This window comes from Bufo gargarizans, chromosome 2, assembly GCF_014858855.1.
Source record: "Bufo gargarizans isolate SCDJY-AF-19 chromosome 2, ASM1485885v1, whole genome shotgun sequence".
NCBI classification, from domain to species: Eukaryota; Metazoa; Chordata; class Amphibia; order Anura; family Bufonidae; genus Bufo; species Bufo gargarizans.
This window is the reverse complement of record NC_058081.1, coordinates 521,820,986-521,847,246: the sequence shown is the minus strand read 5'-3', so window position 1 is coordinate 521,847,246 and position 26,261 is coordinate 521,820,986. Positions and strand designations below refer to the sequence as shown.

The 26,261-nt window shown below is 46.0% G+C and overlaps 1 protein-coding gene across 1 annotated transcript in view; it reads left to right on the top strand.

The window, feature by feature from the left end:
• Positions 1–26,261, top strand: part of LOC122926587 (potassium voltage-gated channel subfamily KQT member 1-like) — a 100,067-nt gene that overhangs the window by 36,718 nt on the left and 37,088 nt on the right. The window contains 6 exon segments of the mRNA XM_044278004.1: positions 9,507–9,603; positions 10,306–10,446; positions 10,963–11,073; positions 11,948–12,043; positions 12,116–12,244; positions 15,357–15,558. Of these exon segments, the coding sequence (XP_044133939.1) occupies positions 9,507–9,603; positions 10,306–10,446; positions 10,963–11,073; positions 11,948–12,043; positions 12,116–12,244; positions 15,357–15,558 (776 nt within the window).

Sequence of the window (26,261 nt, the reverse complement as noted above, 5' to 3'; positions counted from 1 at the left end):
CCAACCATTCATAAGCGGGAAACGCTCTCCCCCTGGATACAAGGTCTTAAGCCAATCGACAAACCCACCCGACAGGCCATATCTCAGAAGGACAGACGTACAGAAGTACTCATTGTCAACACAATCAAACGCTTTTGCCTGATCCAAAGACAGCATGTACCCTTTCCAGTGACCTGCCCTGCCCTGCTCCATGGCATCCTGGACATTGAGCACAGCACTAAAAGTACTGCAGCCTGGAACAGAGCAGTGCTGGCCCCCAGAAAAGAGCTGGGGTGCAAACTTCACCAACCGATTAAATAGCACCTTCACCAGAATCCTTCTGTTCACACTGAGGAGTGCTATGGGACATCAATTCTCATTGTGGAACAGATTTTTACCCTTTGACAGAATGATCAGGGTCAACCTCCTCATTCACTTTGGTAGAGCGCCCGAGGAGAGACACACATTGAATACCTCAGAGAGGAACCAAGGTTTCCTTTAAGGTCTTATGAAACTCAGATGTTAAGCCATCTGGATCTGGTGATTTTTTGGGACCAAGCCCCTCAATCACCAGATTGACTTCCTCTTTCTGGATCATTTCAGTCAAAACATCAAGAGGGGTCTACTCTTGGTTCAGGAATACTTTCCGCCAGGAAAGCCAACATCTAATCACGATCAAGATCTCTCCTTGCCATGAGATGTGAGTAAAAGGATCTGACAACCTCCCGGATCCTTGATTTGGACCTTCTCAGGGACCCCATACTATCAATCAGACACAATCTTACTACTCACTGACATCCTGCAGTTTCTGTAAGGGTCAGGGTGAGCGGTATTTCCTGTAATCACTCACAATCCAAAGAGCAAAGACTTCACTCTGGAGCTAACCAAAGAGCAAAGACTTCACTGTCCTCGTGGCTACCCCCAGTCAAGACAAGACGTTCAACTTTACTCCTCAGGCCCTGATACAGGCGGTGCTCAGGCACCTAAAGCTCGAGAGCTGGCAAAAGAATCTCCCCACCCTGTCCTTGAACATCTCCAACTCCTCAGACTTAGGCATCATGCACACGACCGTGCCGTTTTTTTGCGGTCCGCAAACCGCGGATCCGCAAAAAACGGAAGCCACCTGTGTGTCTTCCGCAATTTTCGGAACAGAACGGGCGGCCCATTGTAGAAATGCCTATTCTTGTCCGCAAAACGGGGCCACGGAACAGAGCAACGGATGCAGACAGCACATGGAGTGCTGTCCACATCTATTGCGGCCCCATTGAAGGGAATGAGTCCGTGTCGGATGCGGACCCGAAATACAGTCATGTGCATGAGACCTTACTGCTGCAGAGATCCAGCAATGGTACCCAGAGAGAGAAGAACTGAGCCTCCAGTAGCCTCTTCCCATCTGGGGGGGGGGGGGGGTCTCTGTAACATTGAGAAAAAATAAAATTAAATGGTGGTCGGAGACAGGGGCGTAGCTAGAACTGACTGTGCTGCACAGCATATATATTTATTATTATTTACTTATTTTATGCACTTATATAGCGCTACTATATTCCACAGCGCTTTACAGATATTAGCATTCAACTGTCCCCAATGGGGCTCACAATCTAAGGTCTCTATCAGTTTCAGTATGAGTGTGGGAGGAAACCGGAGGAAACCCACACAAACACGGGGAGAACATACAAACTCCATGCAGATGTTTCCCTTGGTCGGATTCAAACCTAGGACTCCAGTGCTGCTAGGCACCAGTGCTAACAACTGTGTATACACACACAGGTTTCACTCTGGTAGATAGGGTAAGCGGACGCAGTACAGAGGCAAAAGACAAGTTCTTAACAAAACAATGCGTTACTTTGCAGTCTTGGTGTTTACTTTACACACAATGGAAAGTACATATTGGTGTTACTTCACACAAATTGGAAAGTTCATATAAGACAAGTCACCTTTATGTCAGTTTTGCCTCCAGCAGTCCACGGCAGGCTTTAGGAGGCCTCTTTCCTCAGCCCATGGGTCTCAGACCTCCAACCTGGCACCAAGCCTAAGATCCCAACACAGAGATCCAGCTTCTGAGCCCAGCTGCCTGTTTGAGGACAGCCGGGTGCTGCCAAAAACCTGCATCGGCAATTAAAATCCAGTCCGGTATTTGACCCCTACCTGGCTGCAAATCAGCCCAGCAGCACACGCTGGGAGGAAAAAAAATACCTGTTTTCCCAGACCATTCCCCTCACTGTGTCACCCTCATTGTGTCACAAATATATATATACACACAGATATATATATAAAACACACACATACACAAAAAGATATACACAGATACACGCCCACAATGCACAAACCATGCCTCCAAACCACATAAAGTCGCGCCCTGCCTCAGTGAAGCCGCGCCCCCACCGCCAGCTGGAAAAACAGAGGGAGGAGAGGGTAGTACTTTCAGACCGGAAGGTGAGCTGGGGGCAGCCTGGGGCGCTTCTCTCCCCCTCAGTCAGCCACAGAGAGCCATGTCTGCGGCTCTAGCGACTGACTGGGTGTGAGAGAAGCTTCTGAGCGTGAGCTACTGCAAGGGTGGACATCCCTGTGTCCGTCCAGGCACTGGTTTGGATGGAGGACAGGTAGCCAGAAAATCGGACTGTCCGGCCTAAAACCAGAAGTCTGGCCACCCTAAAATATATATATATATATATATATATATATATGCATACATATATACAGGGAGTGCAGAATTATTAGGCAAATGAGTATTTTGACCACATCATCCTCTTTATGCATGTTGTCTTACTCCAAGCTGTATAGGCTCGAAAGCCTACTACCAATTAAGCATATTAGGTGATGTGCATCTCTGTAATGAGAAGGGGTGTGGTCTAATGACATCAACACCCTATATCAGGTGTGCATAATTATCAGGCAACTTCCTTTCCTTTGGCAAAATGGGTCAAAAGAAGGACTTGACAGGCTCAGAAAAGTCTAAAATAGTGAGATATCTTGCAGAGGGATGCAGCACTCTTAAAATTGCAAAGCTTCTGAAGCGTGATCATCGAACAATCAAGCGTTTCATTCAAAATAGTCAACAGGGTTGCAAGAAGCGTGTGGAAAAACCAAGGAGCAAAATAACTGCCCATGAACTGAGAAAAGTCAAGCGTGCAGCTGCCAAGATGCCACTTGCCACCAGTTTGGCCATATTTCAGAGCTGCAACATCACTGGAGTGCCCAAAAGAACAAGGTGTGCAATACTCAGAGACATGGCCAAGGTAAGAAAGGCTGAAAGACGACCACCACTGAACAAGACACACAAGCTGAAACGTCAAGACTGGGCCAAGAAATATCTCAAGACTGATTTTTCTAAGGTTTTATGGACTGATGAAATGAGAGTGAGTCTTGATGGGCCAGATGGATGGGCCCGTGGCTGGATTGGTAAAGGGCAGAGAGCTCCAGTCCGACTCAGACGCCAGCAAGGTGGAGGTGGAGTACTGGTTTGGGCTGGTATCATCAAAGATGAGCTTGTGGGGCCTTTTCGGGTTGAGGATGGAGTCAAGCTCAACTCCCAGTCCTACTGCCAGTTTCTGGAAGACACCTTCTTCAAGCAGTGGTACAGGAAGAAGTCTGCATCCTTCAAGAAAAACATGATTTTCATGCAGGACAATGCTCCATCACACACGTCCAAGTACTCCACAGCGTGGCTGGCAAGAAAGGGTATAAAAGAAGAAAATCTAATGACATGGCCTCCTTGTTCACCTGATCTGAACCCCATTGAGAACCTGTGGTCCATCATCAAATGTGAGATTTACAAGGAGGGAAAACAGTACACCTCTCTGAACAGTGTCTGGGAGGCTGTGGTTGCTGCTGCACGCAATGTTGATGGTGAACAGATCAAAACACTGACAGAATCCATGGATGGCAGGCTTTTGAGTGTCCTTGCAAAGAAAGGTGGCTATATTGGTCACTGATTTGTTTTTGTTTTGTTTTTGAATGTCAGAAATGTATATTTGTGAATGTTGAGATGTTATATTGGTTTCACTGGTAAAAATAAATAATTGAAATGGGTATATATTTGTTTTTTGTTAAGTTGCCTAATAATTATGCACAGTAATAGTCACCTGCACACACAGATATCCCCCTAAAATAGCTAAAACTAAAAACAAACTAAAAACTACTTCCAAAAATATTCAGCTTTGATATTAATGAGTTTTTTGGGTTCATTGAGAACATGGTTGTTGTTCAATAATAAAATTAATCCTCAAAAATACAACTTGCCTAATAATTCTGCACTCCCTGTATATATACACACATACACACACACACAGAGATAAAAACGTAGACGCACAGATAAACACAGACACACACTTATTACTTACAGGCTGCAGGCTCTCTGTTCTCTTCTGAGGCTAAAGGACCTTTGGTATGCAGTAATGGTAGGCTAAAGGACCTTCGATCATGACATCATCAATCACCAATACTGCACTCCAAAGGTCCTTATACTGGTATGTACACCTTTTCTAGTACATTTCAGACCAGGCAGGGCCCCCTTCAGATACAGTCACACTGGGGGCCTGGCCTAGCCTGAATTGTACTATATGGACACTGCTCCTGGGCCCCTTCTCCGCTCGGGCCCCTAAGCAGCTGCTTCCCCTGTAGTCGCCATTGGTCGGAGAACGCCACCTCCACAACAGACATTGCTAAAGAGACGGTTCCTCCTTTAAAAAAAAAAATGTATTCTAGACCTACAACTACTATGATAGATGAACCCCACGTAGCCTGGGGTGTGCTGGATGTGGATATCCACCAGGCAAGCCTCACTAGCTATACTATTGAGAACGACGCTATCATAAGTCAACTTGTCCCTGGAACCTCCCCTTTCCTGGGGCCTTGTGACAGTAATATACTCCGGAGCTGCACTCACTATTCTGCTGCTGGAGTATATTACTGTGTACATACATTACTTATCCTGTATTGATCCTAAATTACATCCTGTATTATACTTCAGAGCTGCACTCACTATTCTGCTGGTGGAGTCACTTATCCTGTACTGATCCTGAGTTACATCCTCTATTTTACACTAGAGCTGTACTCCTTATTCTGCTGGTGGAGTCACTGTATACATACATTACTTAGGGTGCATTCAAACGACTGTATGTATTTGGCGGTCTGCAAAACGAGGATCCGCAAAAAAATGCAGATGGTGTCCGTGTGATGTCCGTGTTGCATCAGTTTTTTGTGGCTCTACTGAACATTGCATATCCTTGTCCGCCAAGCAGACACAAATAGGACATTTTCTATTTTTTTTTGTGGGGCTACGTAACTGACTTTACAGATACGGACAGCACATGGTGTGCTGTATGCATTTTTTTGTGGTCTGCATCCTATATGCAAAAAAATGCGGATCAGATGCAGACCAAAAAATATGGTTGTGTGAATGGGGCCTTATCTTGTACTGATCCTAAACTAAATCCTGTATTAGACTCCAGAGCTGCACTCACTATTCTTCTGGTGGAGTCACTGTGTACATACTGTGGTAATGTGTACAGGGCTGGAAGGCGTGTATGTTCCACCCAGATACCTCAGCTGGGTGAGATCAATAAAATCCAGAAAGCTGCAGGGGTTTCAGCAAAGAGTAGTTTGCGGAGACTGTTTTGTCTACATTTTGTTCTGGGCTGGATTCTATTTGGACTGGAGGATAGGTTTGGTAGTGGGATCTGCCAGTCCACACCCTTCAAGTACGGGTATTGTCTTTAACCTGAGGTAATCGCAGGTGAGGCCTACTGTAATCAAGGAGGGATAAAACCAACCCTCTGTGTGTCAGTCTGAGGAGAGAGCACTTGGAAACAGAGGCCTAGAGCAGCTTGATACTGAAACAAAAGAAAGGCAGGCTGCAAGTAAACAAGTCCATCGCTCAGAGAAAAAGCTAAAGGATGTGCGAATGCAACTGGAAGATAGATGAAAGGTGAAATGCTAAACAGTATAAAGACCAGGCAGAGGAAAATAATGTTCATATGAGAGAGTTGAAGGGCCAGATAGAAGAGGCCAAGAAATCCAAGTCAGCACCTGTTGAGAATGGGTCTGAAGATGGTGGCGCTGCGGTGGCGGCCGAGGCAGAGAAGAGGGAAGACGTTTCTGCTGAACAAGTTGAAAGGGCTGATATGGATGAAGAAGCCAAGAGCCACATGACAGTGAGTAGCCAGGACCTGGTCATGAAAAACATCCGCTCCATCGTCAACGCTTTTCCGGAAGCCAGCAGCCTTCTGAGGAAGAAATACGGGGAGATGGATGACCAGTATGCAGATGCTGTTTCCTAGTATGGGATGGCTCTCCTGGAGCTTTCCCGAATGGAGAACAACATCCTGGGGGACCCTCTGGAGGGAATGCCAGAGGAGGAAGATGAGTCTGATAAAGCCCCCAATATCCCCAGTGCCTTCAACCTTGATGAGAAAGAAAATAGGAAATTAAGAGTGCGTATATGATGCCATGTCCGAGAAAGATGAGAAGGCTAGCTAAGTGAAGACTCCAAAGAGACAAAGGCTCAAGAAGCTAAGGCCGATGAGTTGGAGAAATCCTCAGATGCTGAAGAGCCCAAGGAAGAGGCTGAAGAAGAGTCTGCCGAAGTGGAAAAAGCCACTGAAGAACAGAGGACTCTGAAACTGCCGCCAAATCTGAAAAAAAACACTGCTGAAGAGAAGGAAGAGCGTGGAAATTGAACTTCTGATTGTTCCAGAACTAGCAAATCTGGAAGCAGAAATGCTATAAAAACTGTCAAGAAAGAAGTGAACCAGATGCATTTAAAAGAAGCCAGCGGGGGGCAAGCATGCTCTGCTAAAGAAGCTCCACAAAGCAAAGGAGAAAGTGGCTGGACACGACCATGGCTGGAAGCAACTGTGCGAACAGTTCAGTCAAGAGCTGCAGCAGTCCACGAAAGGGCATGAGCATGTTCGGGAGCAAAAAAGTAGAGCCTGGTGATCATGATCATATAAACATATTATGAAAATAATTCCAAAAGCCAAGATCAAAACTTTGAGAGTAAGGAAATAAGAGAGATATTATCTGTTGATAAAATAGAGAGACAAAGAGTGCGAGAGCGCATCATCATCTCTCGTGAAAGAGTAGAAAGAGAGTATCTGGCCATTAGATGGGCACCAGAGTCCCTTAGGCATTATCTACTGGGTAGAAAGTCAGTGTGACAAACCGAGCTCTGCTGGCCTGGGTGTGGCAGAATAAAGGAAAATGTGTTACACCAGACACATCTTCCGGAGGACACGGTGAGATGTGGAAAAATGCTCGGACCTCCGGTCTGAAGAAGAGGGGGGGGATATGTGGTAATGTGTACAGTGCTGGGAGTAGTGTATATCCCACCCAGATACCTCAGCTGGGTGAAATAAATAAAATCCAGAAAGCTGCACGGGTTTCAGCAAAGCGTAGTTTGCTGAGACAGTTTTGTCTACATTTTGTTCTGGGCTGGATTCTATTTGGACTGGTGAATAGGTTTGGTTCTGCCAGTTCACACCCTTCCAATATGGGTATTGTCTTTTACCTGAGGTAATCGCTGATGAGGCCTACTGTAATCAAGGGTTAAAACCAACCTTCTGTGTGTCAGTCTGAGGAGAGAGGACATGGAAACAGAGGCCTAGAGGGGCTCTGGGTAGTCTCAGACAGGAGGGCTGAGGGGCCATGAGGCTGTGTGTAGCCGGATCTCTTACCTGTCTGGACTTGTGTTCAGTGAGTGGATCTGCTAAGGGTTGGAGCTTGAGACCCTGTGTATAAGCTGTGCTTAGAGGTGAGTCAGGGAAAAGAACTTTGTATTAGTTAGAGCCCAGACGGGCAGGAGTTTATTTCATTCTGTTATGTTTGTGCTAGTGCCAAAATAAATGATCATTTGGACTTTAAATCCGCTGTCTGATGAGAAGTCTGTGATTGCGACCCCCTGAGAGAGAGAGGTCTCTTACAATACATTACTTATCCTGTGCTGATCCTGAGTTACATCCTATATTATACTCCAGAGCTGTACTCACTATTCTGCTGGTAGTCACTGTGTTCATACATTACATTACTTATTCTGTACTGATCCAGAGTCACACCCTGTATCAGGGTGGCTGCCCATGGTGCAAATTATGCACGTTTCTGCTGCATGGATTTAGTGTGGAAAAACCACAGCATATTACAGTACCAGCAAAGTTTATGAGATTAGACAAATATCATGTACACTTTCACTTAGATTTTTTTCTTAGGTGCGGAAATTGAACTGCTGTGCAGATTTTGAAATCTGCAGCATGTCAATTGTTGTTGCATTTTTCTTGTGCGGATTTCACCCTTTGGAATGGAAGGGAGAGGCCTGAGAAAAATGTGCATCAAATCCGAACTAAAAACCATATAAAACCACACAAAAAAACACCCAAAACACAATAAATAGTGTGGATTTATGTGCTATTTTTGTTCAGTTTGGGACAGATTTAATGTGGATTTTATGCACATAAATCTGCACCGTGTGCAGCCACCCTTTTACTCCAGAGCAGCACTCACTATTCTGCTTGAGAAGTCACAGTGTACATCAGGGATGGCCAACCTGCGTCTCTCCAGCTGTTGCAAAACTACAACTCCCAGCATGCCCAGACAGCCTACAACTATCAGCCTACAGCAGGGTATGGTGGGAATTGTAGTTTTACAACAGCTGGAGAGCCGCAGGTTGGCCAGCCCTGGTGTACATACATTACATTACTTGTACTGATTCTGAGTTACATCCTGTATTTTATGCCAGAGCTGCACTCACTATTCTGCTGGAGAAGTCACTGTGTACATACATTACATTACTTATCCTGTACTGATCCTGAGTTACATCCTGTATTATATGCCAGAGCTGCACTCACTATTCTGCTTGTGGAGTCACTGTGTACTTATATTTCTTATCCTGTACTGATGCTTAGTTACATCATGTATTATACTCCAGAGCTGCACTCACTATTCTGCTGCTGGAGTCATTGTGTACATACATTACTTATCCTGTACTGATCCTGAGTTACATCCTGTGTTATACTCCAGAGCTGTAATCACTATTCTGCTGGTGGAGTCACTGTATACATACATTACTTATCCTGTACTGATCCTTAGTTACATCCTGTATTATACTCCAGAGCTGCACTTACTATTCTGCTGGAGACGTCATTGTGTACATACATTACTTGTCCTATACTGTTGCTGAATTACATCCTGTATTATACTCCAGAGCTGCACTCACTATTTTGCTGGTGGAGTCACTGTGTACATACATTACTTATCCAGTACTGATCCTGAGTTACATCCTGTATTATACTCCAGAGCTGCACTCACTATTCTGCTGGAGACGTCATTGTGTACATAGATTACATTACTTGTACTGTATAGATCCTGGGTTAGATCCTGTATTATACTGTGAGGTATTTACAGAGTGACTCCATCAGCAGCATAGTGAATACATTTCTAGGGTATAATGCAGACTGTAACTCAGTATAAGAAATAATTATGATTCTGTATTTCTCCTTCCATTAGGTCCTCTCATTCTCTGCCTCTTTGTTCTGTAGGGGGATCCGATTCCTGCAGATTCTCCGCATGCTACATGTAGATCGTCAGGGAGGAACATGGAGACTTTTAGGATCTGTAGTGTTCATTCATCGTCAGGTGAGGGTGCACCTTCTGGTTATCTTCCTCTGTGAAGTGCAGAAGAGGCATATCATTCTGGAGCATGGAGATCAAGAGTTGTCACCCACAGCCAGAGGCAATCATTGCCAGGCAACCATCCAAACCCTTTCAGGCACCACCTAGCATGTCAGGTTTATCGATGCAGTACATAGTGGTAGGTTTGAGAAGTGTTAAACGGGAAAGGAGGCGCAGAGCTCTACACCAGGCATCCTCAACCTGCGGCTCTCCAGCTGTTGAAAAACTACAACTCCCACAATGCCCTGCTGTAGGCTGATACCTGTAGGCTGTTCGGGCATGCTGGGAGTTGTAGTTTCGCAACAGCTGGAGGGCTGCAGTTTGAGGATGCCTGCTCTACACGGTGGTGGCCTGATATTTTATTTCTGTTTTCATCAACTTATATATTATTCAGAAGGTTTTTATCACAATGTCACATCACATTACTCTCTTCAGTCATTTGGCATCTGTAAACATCTGGACTGTATTAGTCCTCATTACATCAGGGCTGACAAACTATCTACAGATAATATATGATTATTAAAAGGACAGCCCTGACACAACCCCCTCATATACTGTATTATGTGTAGTTGGTTTATTATCTTATATGTCTTTATTTCCATACAGTGTGGGGCTAGTGGAAAATTTGTTTCCATGTCATATTTTTGTGGACGCATCTTCCCCTAGGAGCTGATCACCACTCTGTATATTGGATTCTTGGGGCTGATCTTCTCCTCCTACTTTGTCTACCTGGCTGAGAAAGATGCTGTAGATGAAGAGGGAAGGACTGGCTTTTCCAGCTATGCTGATGCCCTCTGGTGGGGAGTGGTGAGTATGCAACATTGGCTTATATTTTGCAGATTTATTTTATTTTTTTATTTTATACACTTATATAGCACTACTATATTCCGCAATGCTTTACAGACATTAGTATCACAGCTGTCCCCAATGGGGCTCACAATCTAAGGTCCCTATCAATATGTCTTTGAACTTTGGGAGGAAACCCACTCAAACATGGGGAGAACATACAAACTCCATGCAGATGTTTTAATGTTTATTTTGATTTCTGTGACACTTTTTTTTATCATAATAAAGGAAATGAAGTAGAAAAATGAAGATCCATAGCCATACAATACCATAGTTACACCCAAAGCTGCACTGAAAATGTCTTGCTAGCAGTCTTCTCTGCTGCCTTCAGTAGGTTTTTGGGTTGGGAATTATCTGCAGTGGTAGATGGTTGGGGGTGCAGTTAAAATGTATCGCCCCTTTTACATATGTTTTATGCTTATGGCTGTGCTGATTGTTATGCTGCTGTATGACTCGGCTCAGTTTCCTGTTGTGCAGGTTACAGTGACGACTATAGGATACGGGGATAAAGTCCCACAGACCTGGATCGGGAAAACCATCGCTTCTTGCTTCTCTGTCTTTGCCATATCGTTCTTTGCTCTTCCAGCTGTAAGTAACAGTGCTATAAAACAACTATTCTGTTTTTCCTTAGTCAGATCTGCATTTGGGAAGGGTTGATGACGTGCCTTTTAGGATATGTGAGTGCTTTGTGACCTCCATTATACAGTGTGGCCCACAAAAAAGTAGCCCTCCTCCAGCGACAGTATGACAAGATGAATGGGCAAGTGGATGTTTTTTTTTTTTGTTTTTTTTTATTACCTACAAGTCACAAAAGATGTCTTGCTTTTTCCAGCAAGATGGGGCAACATGCCGCACCTCATGAACTGTTCACGGAGGAGCGAACTGTGAGCAAGGGCTTATGGGCCACCACGTTCCCCAGACATGCCCACGTGCGATTTTTATCTGTGGGGAAATTTAAACCAGAAAGTGTCCGCTAACAATTCACATCCCCTGGATGAACTCAAGGAGAACATCACAAACACCATCACAAGCAGCATCAGCCAACATAACCTGACCTGCCCAAAGATGCAGAGACCTGAACGGGGACCATTTTCAGCATCTTCTGTGACTTGTGGTTAATTAAAGAAAAAACAATCCATTTGCGCATTCATCTTGTCTTACTGTCGCTGGAGGTGGGTTACTTTTTTGTGGGCCACCCTGTACCATATAGTTGTCGCCCAGCTTTCCCAGAACCAAAGAAATAGCTGAATAGAACTTGAGAGAAGAAGACGACTGAAGGATATAGGCTACTGATCCATGGCAAAATTTGATTGCTCAGTAATCGGGGGTTTAAGGTCACTCAGTGTAACGGTTTTGGAGGATTTGTGACAACTGCAGCAATTATTCATTTTTTCTCTCATTCCGAAAAGAGGTCGCAAATGACCCAGAGAAATGGAGTTATTTTTCCGCTCTGATCTCCTAGGGAATTCTTGGCTCTGGATTTGCTCTTAAGGTTCAACAGAAGCAAAGGCAAAAACATTTCAACAGACAGATCCCAGCGGCGGCATCGCTGATCCAGGTATGGTATCTGTGGTGGTGAGGGGACTGGGTCCTGAATATTATCTCACATATCTGACTCTCTCCTCTGCAGACTCTCTGGAGGTGTTATGCTGCTGAGAAGTCCTACAGCTCAACAGCCACGTGGAAAATTTACCTAACTCCTCCAGATCAGGGAAACAAGACAGCACCAGCACCACTCAGTCCGTGCACACGGAGACAGGTCTGGGCATTCCTGCCAGCTTCAATACTTGTGAAACCAAGTTAAATGATAACATTTGTTCTGTTTCCACTAGGAGAGGCTCACTGGATATAGAGTTATTATAATGTTTAATGGGAGCTGTATTAATTTGCAGGCAGTGAGCACCCTCTAGTGGTGGGTGCTGGTAGGCAGAGTTGTCACATGATTTGGAGCTCTGTATCAGAAAGAAAACACTCTTTGAACCCCTTTTTTATATTCCCTTTTTTATAAATTCTGCATTGGCCCTGACTTCTGTCTTCGAATAGCATCTCACCCATTTGGCAACTGGTGCAGTGGAATTATTCTCCAATAGGAAGAGATATTGGATATTTCACATAAGTTACAATGTTCTCCTATATAGTCTAGGCTTATAGCTAAATTCATCCTGAGCTTCCGGCTTGATGAATAAAATGTCAGCTGTACACTAGAAACTAATTCACTTCTGGCCAAAGTTTTAGCGATGAGATTATCAAAGGTAATACTGACAATGGTGCACCCTGACCAGACTGGTTTCATGCCTCAGAAATCCACCTCTAGTAACATAAGAAGAGTCTTTGCTAGTATACAGTGTACAGCTGATAATGAGGGTGACAGGGCCCCTCACTAGACGCGGCCAAGGCGTTTGATAGTATAGAATGGGGATACCTATGGTGTACGCTGCGGACAATGCTTCATTAAGTGGGCACAAACGCTATACTCAGCACCAAGGGCGCGTATTAGAGTAAATGGAGAATTGTCATCAAGCTTCAAGCTGTTTAGGGGGACACGGCAGGGATGTCCACTGTCTCCTTTGTTGTTCACGCTTGCAATTGAGCCCCTAGCGGCTGCGATCAGGTGTTCACAGGCGATAGTGGGATTTAAATATGGTCCTGTTCACAATAAGGTGGCCATGTATGCGGATGACACCTTGTTGTTTCTGGGAGACACGTCGACATCCCTGGCCGAGACTATGTCACTGCTTGGTCGCTTTGGAGGGTTATCAGGCCTGACTATAAATTGGCACAAATCGGCTCTTATGTTCTTAGATGGACAGGTATCCTCGTCAATAGCTACATTGAACAGTATTCCATGTGTTAAAACTATTAAATATTTAGGGATTAACATATCACCCAAACTGACGGACTTTGAGGAGCTAAATCTGTCCCCGATGCTGACAAAGTTCAGGCTTCGCTCCAAGACATGGTGCAAACTGTTTTTATCAGTGATAGGCAGGGTTAATCTGATCAAGATGGTTATGATGCCCCAATTATTGTATATACTACACAATGCCCCGACGTGGATACCACTTGATAGATTTTGGAAAATCAATTCTATATTTAAGGACCTGATATAGAAGAAAGGCCAATCCAGAATTAAATTAGCGACCCTACAATATCCAAAAGAGGCAGGGGGTCTGGCGGTGCCTAATCCATGGTTATATTACCTGGCGGCACAAAGTCAGCACTTTAGGGGATGGATAGATAGTGACATGACGGACATGACAGGTCAAATATTGAAGCATGCATTGGGGGGTAAGGAGCTACTGTGGATATTGGAAGGGGCAGGAATACCCTTTGTAGATACTCGGTCACATTTGGTGAGGTTGATGAGGAAGGTTTGGGAAAAGGTCAAGCAGTTGAGGGGTGCAGTTGGAACTACGGTACTTACACCTTTATGGAGTAATTGCAATGTATCTGAATTCTTACATGTCAGAGGATTTACCAAACAATGGCGGGATATGGGTGTGACCAAATTTGGGGATATAATGGAGAAAGAGGGACTAAAAATGTTCGATAAATTACAGGAGGAGTACGGTATACCCATGAATTGCTTTTGCCAGTTTTTACAGATAAGGCACGCATTTACTGAGATGTGTAGGAATGACAATACCAGGATACATAAAGACGCAGCTTTACGTTTAATAGTGGAGAAAGGGGATAAAAAAGGGATTATTTCATTGATCTACCAAATGTTACTGAATAAATATCTGGAAGCGTTTCCTCTTTCTAGAATGAAGGGATGGGAAAAAGATATAGGGGAAATATCTCAGGAGCAGTGGGAAGATATATTGGAAGCCATACCGACAATATCACTGAGTGAAGGTGGGAAGTTGTCTCAACTTTTCATTATTCACAGAGTCTATAAAACACCGGTCTTTTTACACCGCATTGGCATCAGAGCAGATGCAAAGTGTCCACGATGTCAGGCAGAATCGGCGGATCTACTGCATATGCTGTGGCAATGTTCACGACTAGATGGCTTCTGGTCGGACGTGTTGGCAATGATTCAGGATATCTTCTCACTGCGGATACCTAGGGAACCAAAAGTGTGTGTCTTGGGATATGTGGCAGATATTGGGAAAGAGGAGATAGATAGAATTGTAGCGAGAAGACTATTGTATGTGGCAAGAAAGTTGATTGCCCTACATTGGATTCAGTCAAGCCCTCCAGTTATTGAGGAATTTAGAAGGAAAGTAAACACGATGTTAGCTTATGAGAAAACGGTGTTTAAGAAGAGAGGATGTCCGCAAAAATTTGAAAAATTGTGGGGTCGTGGGAGGTCTAGAACTGAATTGAGTGCTGAAGTGGGAGTTGGGGGGGTGGGGGGGGGGGGGTGGGAAGGGTATGTTGCGGTTACACTGTCATTGTATGGTTGCTTGCTGTATCATAATCATTAGTGGTATTGATTTTGTATGTCAAAATATGGGACATGATACGCTTATATTTATAACAATGTTACATTGTTGTATTTTATTACAATAAAAATGATCTGATTTTAAAAAAAAGAAACTAATTCACTTGCAAAGTAGAAGGAAAAAGGGGCAGGTGGGATGTATCCTGTATACCATGGACAGTAATATATGGTTGTGGATGAGGATGACTCTTATGAGCACTGTAATAGGCACCAGTGGTAGTTGTCACCCGGCACCTGTTATAATTTAGAGAATTACACCACTGGCATCTAACATGCGGCTCTACAGCTATTTGCAAATCTTCATTGGATGATGGGGCTTGTAGTTTTGTTACGCCATCCTAGGGAAGTATAACATAGGAACATTATATAATATCTTGTGGTTGAACTATTCGGTGACTGAAGTTCCTTGCTCTTCCCCCAGAACAGAAGAAGTAAGAAGAAGACCAAGTCTGTACACGAGGCCCTTGTCACCCCGACAAGTCCAACATTGGCTCCACTATGCCTCTCCCCAATTCCACGAGGGCCCCGAGTCTCCCCCCCAGAGAATGCACTGTCTGTGCCTCACATCACCTACCATCACGCAGAGGACGAGAAGAGAGACGCAAACTTCCAGGGACCAGCAGGTAGGGGCACACATATAGGTGCTGCATATAGCCTGGTATCAAATTAATGGGCAACCTTGTGATACACGATTGCACTCAGTTCCAGAGCAGGAGCTACTCGTTCTAGTAGGTCTCGGCTCTTTCTAATAGAAGGGGGGTCTTGGGATGATATCTATATGCCCTGATAATATACTCTATGGACAGCTGTTGTCCCTTTACATTTTGGCAGCTGAGTGCATACATTGGGGTCAATGGTGTAGCTATAAGGGGGTCACAGCAGTCACAAATGTTTATGGAACATTATGAATGTGGTAAGGAGAATCAAAAACAAATCATTTTGCAGTTTTTGGTGCACTTTTTTGCTGCCGTTTTTTGGGCACAAATCACTAGTTCCAGATGTTGCTCTAAATTCAATAGGAAATATTACACTCAGGACACACAGGCATTTTTTTTGTAGTGGTGTTTTTATTTCACCTTTGAAGTGTGTTTTTTGTTTTAGTGGCATTTTTTTAATCATAGCATGCGCTAAGTCTTCTGTTTTCTCCTCTCATTGCCATCTGTTTTACTCCTATAGACCTCCAGCTTCAAAAAAAAAGTGCTATGTGTGTTTGCTTTAATTAATGCTTTTTCCCATACAGCTCTACAGAAGAAGTGAATTTAATCTAAAGAAAAAAAAGCTAGGCATGCAAAAGCAACATTGTACCCTGTACACACAGTGGATTTTACCTTTCCACTGTGTATTCCGCTCTGCTTATTGAAACTAAACCACAAATGGTTATCGACTTCAAAACAGGACATGTGTCGTGCACTGGGGCGGACTGGGAACTTAAAGTGGCCCTGGAAAAAATACTAAAAGTGGCCCCATTTTGTAGTCGGGTCCAAATTAATGAAACGCAGGACCAGCAATACCATATTGCAGCACATTATACCACCCCAACAGAGCCAAATACCACAGTCCATCACAAAATACCTGCCAGCAGCACAAAATACATCCCCAAAAACCTCCACTGGACGGCCGTGAGGCGGGCCCAGATAGCCCCCTGGGCATCGGCCCACCGGGAAATTTCCCTGTGAGGTCTATGGCCAATCCGCCATAGGGTGGTGTAGTCGCTGCTTAAAACTTCCAGACACACAAATGGCAGCATGGTCTCCTATTGAAAACAAAATACTATCATCAAAAGATGCCATGTGAACTAGGCCTTAAATTACGCTAAGTGCTAAAACACACTATATAGTTAAAAAAAATTCAAAAAGACCACAAAAATGCTGATCAAAAAAAGTGTGTTTTTAAAAAATAAAAATAAATTCTTGGTTAACTCCTACACAGCCCTTGCTGTACATGTACAGTGCAGCAGGAAATGCCTAATTGCACAGTGACCGGGCTAACATGGCAGTTGTCCTTAACAGACAGCCATGTTAGCTTAGGGCGGTGATGGCTAACCAGCACTCCAGCTGTGGTGAAGCTACAACTCCCAGCATGCTCCATTAATTTCTATGGAGTTCTGAGAACAGCCAAGCAAGTGTGCATCTTGGGCAGGGGCGTAGCTATAGGGGGTGCAGAGGTAGCAGTCACTACTGGGCCCAGGAGTCTGAGGGGGCCCAAAGACCCTTGTGCCACATAAGAAGATACCAGTATTATAGAAAGACACCAGTTTTATAGAAAGTGCATGCTGGTCAAGTTATAGCTCTGGCTGGAGGGAAGGGGTTAGGTCAAGAAGTTGGCAAGGGTCTACTGTTTCAATTTTTTGCCGCAGGCAGCATGAAGGCTATGTGCTTCCCTAGCTACAAAACACTGAGGGAAGGGGGGCCCAAGCTGAACCCTTGGACCAGGGCCCATGAGCCTTTAGCTACGCCCCTGATCTTGGGAGTAGTAGTTTTACAGCTGGAGTGTCGGAGGTTAGCCATTATAGGCTTAGGGCATAGGGAGGTTGTACCTCCTCCCTGGAGCCCCCATTGAAGTGATTCATCGGGGTCAGTGCTGTCCAGCCAATTGCAGCTCCCTCATTGTAAAAGCCAGTGAGGGGGGATGCAGGTGGGCTCCGGTGGAGGTGATTTGTGCTGGAATAGACAGCACCAATCACCCCCATGGTTAGACAGGGGACCTGTTTGGCATGCCCTGTAAGCACTGCGATTGGCTGGTATGCTACACCAGCCAATCAAAGTGCAAGACGGGCATAAAAATACTGAGATCCTCTCAGCATGCCGCCATTTCAGATGGTGATGGCATGCTGAGAGGTTCTGTGCCCCTCTGTTTGTTTGTTGGCCTGCTGGGACTTGTGGTATAACTGTTCTTCATTGCGATCTACTGAAAATAAAAAATAAAAATAAAACAGTTTCTGGAACTGGCGCATTGTTCAGTGATATCATTGTACATTTGTAGCCGTTCCTGATCCCTGATCGCTAAGTCTCAATCCCTATCCCTCCTGTCCACTGTAGGTGGACGCCAAGTCATCTGTATATGCTTTTTTGTCACTATTTTCTTCCAGCCCTGCACCAGTTTTTCTGTGTACAGGCTGTGGCTGCCAAACACTGATCAGTGCATACCTCATTTTTTTGGCATGGTCCTTTTTGTGTAATCACGATGTGCTGCCGGCAAACAATGATTCAGTGTGAGGAAGATTGATAGCATTAGCAATTGCTCCGCCCTATACTGTGGAGGAGATCGCCGCATGTAATAGCAGTGGTCTCCTACACTGACGAGCAGGCGATTGCCAGGAAAGAACGTTTTCCTCCCAACAGTTGACTGCATGATCTACTCTATTAGATGGACAGTTTTAGGCTACTTTCACACTAGCGTTTTTACTGGATGTGGCAGGGTTCAGCAAAAACGCTTCCGTTACTGATAATACAACCATCTGCATCCGTTTTGACCGGATCCGGTTGTGTTATCTTTAACATAGCCAAGACGGATCTGTCATGAACTCCACTGAAAGTCAATGGAGGACGGATCCGTTTTCTATTGTGGCAAAGAAAACTGATCCGTCCCCATTGACTTGCATTGGGGGTCATGCCGGATCAGTCTTGCTCCGCATCCCAGGACAAAATGTTGCAGTTTGCTCTCCGGTATGGAAACGCAACTAAATGGAACTGAATGCATTTTGGAGCATTCCGTTCAGTTCAGTTTTGTCCCCATTGACAACAAATAGGGACAAAACTGAAGAGTTTTTCCCCAGTAATGAGCCCCTATGACGGATCTCAATACCGGAAAACTAAAACACTAACGTGAAAGTAGCCTTATTTGTTTTAAGCAGCTCCAGAAAAACAACAATACAAAAATAAAATCCTCGGCCGTCTGGCCCCTAACTAAACAAAGGTCTCCTAACTATTGCGAGCTGAGCCTACAGCACAGCGTCCCAAACAAAACATACAGCAGTGTGTCCCAGGAGGATACCTGGAGTGGCTAAAGGCGGACGATTGTCAGGAGGAGGAGATCATTTCTATTACATACAGCGAGCAATCGCTATACCATTGCTCATCCCCATGCTGTATAGTGGTTTTCTGGCGGCAGATCATTATTGGACACCACGATCTGCCTCCTGAAAACGATAATTTTTTTACATTTGCTTGTTCATCGGGCAATCGGCAGCAGTATTAGACTGCCATATGATCACTAAAAAGCGTTCATACGAACACTCGTTAGTGATCATCTCCCGAAAAATCATCAGGTCTAACACAGCTGTCCTACTTCTTGGCTGTTCTTACTATGATAAAGGGGCCCGTGCTGTGGACTTCAAATTGCGGTCCACAATGCACGGGCATCGATCGTGGGGCCGCTGTATGCGGATTGCGGACCCATTCACTTTAATGTGGTCTGCGATCCGCACCGCAAAAAAGTAATGCATGCACTATGTTTTTGCTGTGCGAAGGCAAGGAGAGAAAAACCATGGAAGCACTATGGAGTGCTCCCGTGGGCTTCGATCCGTGCCTCAGTTCCCCACCGCATATCCTGGATTGCGGACCCATTTAAGTGAATGGGTTCGCATCCGTGAAGCAGAGTGCATGCGGCCAGTGCCCGCCTATTGCGGACCCATTGTATGCGGGCCGCAATACGACCATGGCCGGGCAACGGCCGGGTACATGAGCCCTAAGGGTAAGTTTACACTTCAGTTATTTGGTCAGTTATTTCCATCAGGTATTGTGAGCCAAAACCAGGTGCGGGTCAAAAAACACAGAGCAGGTCTAGATCTTTCCATTATACTTTTTCTCTGCGTAGGCTTTGCAACGGGCGCCTCCACCCAGGGCCCTTAATAGATGTATGACGCGCGTCCCAAGTGTAGGAATTGTCGAGTGGTATAGTGCGGCCTAAAATGTCTCTTTATATGTGTCATGGTGATCCTACCTGATACAGCTGGACCCCAGGCTTTGGCTCAGAAGCAATAAATAGGGGGAATAATTGAGGGATTAAAGAAAGAATCGAGTCCAGACCTTATATAAAGTTTAACAGCAGCTGTACCCGAATAAATGTTCATTCAAGACAAACTTTAAGCTTTATCTTGGTCCCAGCAGGCTTTAGTATGAAACTGGCAGGCAAACTTGTCTCTGCTACATCTGTTTCTCTCTGGCTCTGCTGTACTGACAGGCTTGCTGTATGACTTCTTCTGTATGCTGCTCTATTTTCTTTGTAGTCTGGTCTGTCTCTAGTTAAGGCCAGGGAAATTTCCTCCTGGCTCCTGAAGCTTTAAGCTTTGGCTTCCATGACCAGCAGAGCCGAGGGTGCTCTGGCTGGCTTGGATTCGGCACGTCCAGCAGAGACATGCCCAGTACACCCTCCCTTTCGCAGGGGGTAAAGTAGATTGACTAGAAACTGGGACCCACCCTTCCTGCAGGGAGTGGGACGAGCCCACTCCTCCACAGTGGGGGGTTAGAATGGAATGGAAAACTCCATTCTACCCAATTGTAGCTCTGCCATGTTTTCTGCCACCTGCTGCTGGCACATTACATTTGAACATAACAGCTTCAAACATTAGAAATGCACAGTGTATAGGACCTGGAATACAATGCATAAGATGACGCTTTGTTAGCCCATTAGAGATAGTAGCAGGGTGCAGAAGTGGTAATGCCACTCTGGGGCATTACAGCTTCACTACTGGTTTTGGCTAATTGATGGAAATAAGTGATCAAATAACTGAAGTGTGAACTCAGCCTCAGGCCTCTTTCACACGAGCGAGTATTCCACGCGGGTGCAATGCGTGATGCGAACGGATTGCACCCGCACTGAATCCGGACCCATTAATTTCAATGGGTCTGTGTACATGAGCGTTGTTTTTCACGCATCACTTGTGCGTTGCGTAAAAATCACAGCATATTCTATATTCTGCGTTTTTCCCGCAGCTCTGGCCCCATAGAAGTGAATGGGGCTGCGTGAAAATCGTATTGCAACTGCAAGCAAGTGCGGATGTGATGCGTTTTTCACATATGGTTGCTAGGAGATGTTTGTAAACCTTCAGTTTCTTATCACGCGCGTGAAAAACGCATCAATGATCATTGCATCCGCGCAAAAAAACTGAACAACTGAACGCAATCACAGACAAAACTGACTGAACTGATGGGGCGTGGCCTGAGCATGGACGCGTGAGCAGCTAACTTACAGAGCTCCCGATCCCTGGGCCCTACTTCTACCTAGTTTCAGGCTCCCTGTGGCCCCTTTCTTTGCCAAAGGGTATGGTGAGACGCTCTGGACGCCGGGGGACCCGCTTCATGCCGGCTGAACCGCAAATCGCGAGATACTTCACTCAGCAGCCGCCGACAGAAACTCTGAACGGCGCTCCCAAGATGGCGCCGGTTGAATCGGCAGGGCCGGACGTGTCTATGCAGCAAAGACAGCACCTGTCCCCAGTCTCGGCTACCTTGCCCGCCGGATCCACAATCGCTGCAGACCGGAGCACAGAGGGGACGCAGCTGACTCCTGTAAAGCCGGTATTTACCTTCAACTCCAGCTCCTGGCCCTCACTGCAAGCGGCCTCCATGTCTGCTGAGAAGATGCCGGCACTTACTGGATCGGAGGTGAGGCTGTCGCCCGACCCCCCCTGTCAGGAGCTCTGCCGGCCTCAAGCTTCTGCTCAGCTATCACAGGGACCTGAGATTCTGGGGCATAACCCTTTTGGGACTCTGGCTCTTGAGGGGACGGCACCGCAACTGCAGACATGGCAGTCTATCGTTCTGGGGTCTCCCCCTGCGGCCTCTGCGCAGACCATGCCGCCTGTCGCCCCGGATGGGTCCCGTACCGTGGTGGGGGATCCTGTGGTTTCACAGCAGGACCTAGCAGATACCCCTGTTATTTTCCGGCCGCACTCAATGTCGGAGGCCTCTGACTCGGCGTCCTCGACTTCCTCCTCGCCCGACAAGCGCGCTAAGAGGCCCAAGCTGCGTGATATTTGGTCATTGCTCAGCACTTTGCCCACCAAAATGGACTTGGAGGCGATGTTGTCGAAACTTGAATCTAAACAAGACAAGGCTATCGCGTCAGTCAAAGCTGACATCTGCGTCATTTCTACTAAGCTGACTTCCCAGGAGAGTCTTTCTACCTCTCTGGACTCACGTTTAACTCAAGTGGAGGCAAGTGTGGCTGCCCAAAAAGCTATGAACAGACATATGCTGCTCCAGCTTGACGATCAGGAGAATAGGGGGCGCCGCAACAATGTTAAGCTGCGGGGGATCCCTGAAGACATCCAGTCCTCGGAACTGCGCAAAGCGGTGACTTATATCTTTAATACTCTTCTTGACAGACCAGAGGAGTCCGAGATAGAATTGGACAGGGTCCACAGAGTCGCAGGACCTCGACGTGTCAGTGCTTCCAACCCACGAGATGTGTTGTGTCGTGTACACTTCTTCAGGGAAAAGGAAGAGTTGATCCAGAGAGCGTGGAGGCGAGGCACCGTGCCTTTTGTAGGTTCTCAAGTTCAGATTCTTCCTGATGTCTCTAGAAGAACTTTGATGATGAGACGTGTTCTGAAGCCGATCCTCCGAACCATCACAGAAGCTGGAGCCACATATCGTTGGGGACATCCCTTCCATCTGATTGTCCGCAGGAATGGGACTACCTTTGCTCTTCTCTCACCAGATCAGGCTGAGGACTTGTCCCGCTTCCTGGATGTCCCGATAGTCTCATTGCCAAACTGGTGGGACATTCCGGTTCCTGCCTCTTTTGTCCTGGACTCACCTGATCTCCAGGGTGGTAATGGGAATCGGGTTTCCCCTCAGGATGTTCCAAGGGGGAGACGAGATCTTACAACCTGTGCTGTTCCAGATTGACGGGCCTTCGTTGTTGCGTGTAGGCCTCTTCTGGTTTAGTCAGTACTGGGCTCTATCAGGGTCCTAGGGGGATATACCCAAGTACCGATGTCTCACTCTGGCTGAGTGGGCTTAATGTTAATGTTTTATCTTCTAACCAGTTGATTTATGGTGGGCCATTTAGATTCATTGGATCTTGGCTCAGGGATTGGGAGACATTTGGTTATTCTTTTGCTGAGTGCTCTTCCTCTCTCCAACTAGGTCCGGCGAATCTTGGTCGACTCATTTCGAGCCCTCCAAGAATCGCGTAGTGGGAGTTTGTCCCACAATTTTCTGTGGAGTTTGTTTTCTCTGCAGGTTTTGTGTTCCCTCGCTGGATTAGCCGGTTAGGGACTTTTTGTACTGATTTCATTGTCTTGTCTTCCCCCCCGCCCTCCTCCCTCTTGTTTCCTTTGGCTGTTTTTTTTTATTTTTATTTACACTTTCCTTTTTATCAGCAGATCACAACCATGTCTAAGGTCCAGTTTGCGTCTATTAATGCCAATGGACTGAATACTCCGGAGAAGCGTTCCTCCATTCTCCGGCTCCTGTGGAGTAAGAAAGTTCAGGTAGCTTTTATTCAGGAGACCCATTTTCGCGGGGATGCTATGCCGACGCTTAAATCCCCTAGGTATCCTGATACTTATCATAGTTGCTTCTCAGGGTCAAAATCTAGGGGAGTGAGCATACTCATTGCCAGATCCGTTCCTTGGGAATTTTTAGATGTTCGTACTGATGATAACGGGCGTTTTCTTTTCCTCAAGGGACGTTTGGCGGGGCAGCTCTTTACTCTGGCTAACGTGTACCTACCTAACACTAAACAACTTAAGGCCCTAGCTGGGATACTGACTCGCCTGGAGGATTTTGCAGAGGGTACCCTGTTGGTCGGGGGGGATCTGAATGTGGCATTAGATCCAATTGTGGATGTCTCTAGGGGATCTTCCCACCTTTCGCATTCATACCTCCGGGATTTTAAAAAGCTGCTACATTCTCATCAACTAGTAGATGCATGGCGGGTCCTTAACCCTGAGGTCAAGGACTTCACGTTCTACTCTGCAGTGAGAGACACTTACTCCAGATTAGACTACTTCTTGTTGAGACACTCGGCGGTTTCCCTCCTGGCCTCGTCGGCCATAGATCCGCTGACCTTCTCAGACCACGCGATGCTCCATGTTTCATTGAATTCCCCCTTACCTGCTCCGAAATCTTGGCAGTGGAGATTGAATGAATCCCTATTGCAGGATGTGGTGGTAGCTCAAGAGGTGCATACGGAGATCTCCCATTATTTTGAAACTAACCAAACCGATGATGTGTCACCCATCTCTATTTGGGCGGCTCACAAATGTGTAATCCGAGGTGAATTCATCAAGCATGGAGCTAGACGTAAGAAAGAGAGGGCAGCGGAAATCTCAAAAATTTTGGCGGAAATAGTTACCCTGGAACAGGCCCATAAAAAGTCTCACGCGATAGCTGCACACACTTCCCTTCTATTGGCTAGAAGTAAGCTCAAGGAAAAGTTAGATGTTCGTACAAAAACCATTCTAGCTAAAGGTCGCCGTTATTTCTTTGAGTATGGGAATAAAAGTGGTAAACTCCTAGCCAGATTACTTAGAGAGCATAGAGCCAGGAATTATGTTCCCCGTATTGCCGCTCCCAGAGGGCCCCCGCTTAATGACCCCGTCGCGATTGCAGAAACTTTTGCTCAGTATTATCAATCCTTATACAATCTCCCTCAACCTAGTAACTCGAGTGAGACTTTACATTCAAAGATGAACCAGTACTTGATAGATTCGGGCATGCCGAGACTACCTGCGGACTCCCTTCGGGACTTAGATAGACCGATCTCAGTAGATGAAATAGCGGAGGCTTTGAAAAATATGCAACCCAATAAGGCCCCGGGTCCGGATGGTCTTCCGGCATCCTATTATAAGAGATTCTTACCACTACTCCAGACCCCACTAGCTAAGGCTCTCAACTCTCTTAGCACAGGATGTTCTCTCCCTGCTGACATGTCACATGCTCATATTACAGTGATACACAAGGAAGGGAAGGATCCCACACTTTGTGGCAACTATCGTCCCATTTCATTATTGAATGTGGACCTTAAGTTGTTCGCAAAAATTTTGGCCACTCGGATGGTTCCTCTGCTTTCGGATCTTATACACAATGATCAGGTGGGTTTCATTCCGTCTCGTGAGGCGAGGGATAATACCACTAAGGTTCTTAACCTGATTCATCTTGCCGGGATCCGTGATACCCCACTCTGTCTCCTATCCACAGATGCGGAAAAGGCTTTTGACAGGGTGGGCTGGCCTTGGTTGTTCACAGTGCTGCGACATCTTGGTATCACCGGTCCTCTGGCATCATGGATAAGGGCTTTATATGAGTCTCCCTCGGCGTCCGCAAAGGTGAATGGGGTTTTCTCCCCGTCCTTCGCGATACGGAATGGGACCCGCCAGGGGTGCCCCCTCTCCCCGCTGATCTTTGTTCTCACCCTTGAGCCGCTCCTAAGGACAATCAGACAGAACCCGAATATATCGGGACTCTCGGTGGAGGGTAAAGAATTTAAGATAGCGGCATATGCAGACGACCTGTTGTTTACTTTAACCAATCCCAAGACTTCCTTCCCGAATTTGATGGCGGAATTCCATACGTTTCATGGTCTCTCGAATCTGAAGATTAACTTTCAGAAATCGGAGGCCTTGAATGTCTCCCTTCCTGCTACGCTTGTGGCCGACCTGGTGGCCTCATTCCCTTTCAAGTGGGCTTCTGGGGCAGTGAAATACTTAGGTACATATATCCCCACAGATCTGAAAGAGGTGTATCACAGAAACTTCATCCCTCTCCGGGAACGGATTAGGGAAGATCTTAAGAAATGGTCGAAAGGGCTGCACACTTGGTTTGGCAGATGCGCCATTTTCAAAATGAATATTCTCCCACGAGTGTTGTACCTCTTTCAGACCCTTCCTATCAAACTACCCGCTAGCTTTTTTAACAAGATGCATGGAGACATATTTAGGTTCATTTGGGCGAAGGGTAGCCCGAGACTTGCCAGATCTCTCTTACATGTACCGAGGGACAAAGGAGGACTAGGAGTACCTGACTTACGTAAATACCATTCAGCTTCCCTGCTTCAGAGGATAGTGGATTGGTGTAGGCATTCACAGCTCAAGCAGTGGGTATCCATTGAACAACTATGCTCGAACTGCCCATTAGGGTCCCTACCTTGGGTGACTTTTAAACTACCTTCAGCCCTAGCTAACCATCTCACAATTGGACCCACTATCTCACAGTTCCATAGAATTAGAGATAATCCTCTGATCTCCCCCATCCCCCTCACCTTTATTTCCCATCTTGGGGAATCCCACTTTCCCAGAGGGATGTAACGGTGGTCCGTTCTTGCAGTGGAGAACTAATGGTAGGTCCCGAGCTCCCTTCTTCAGAACCTCAGGTAG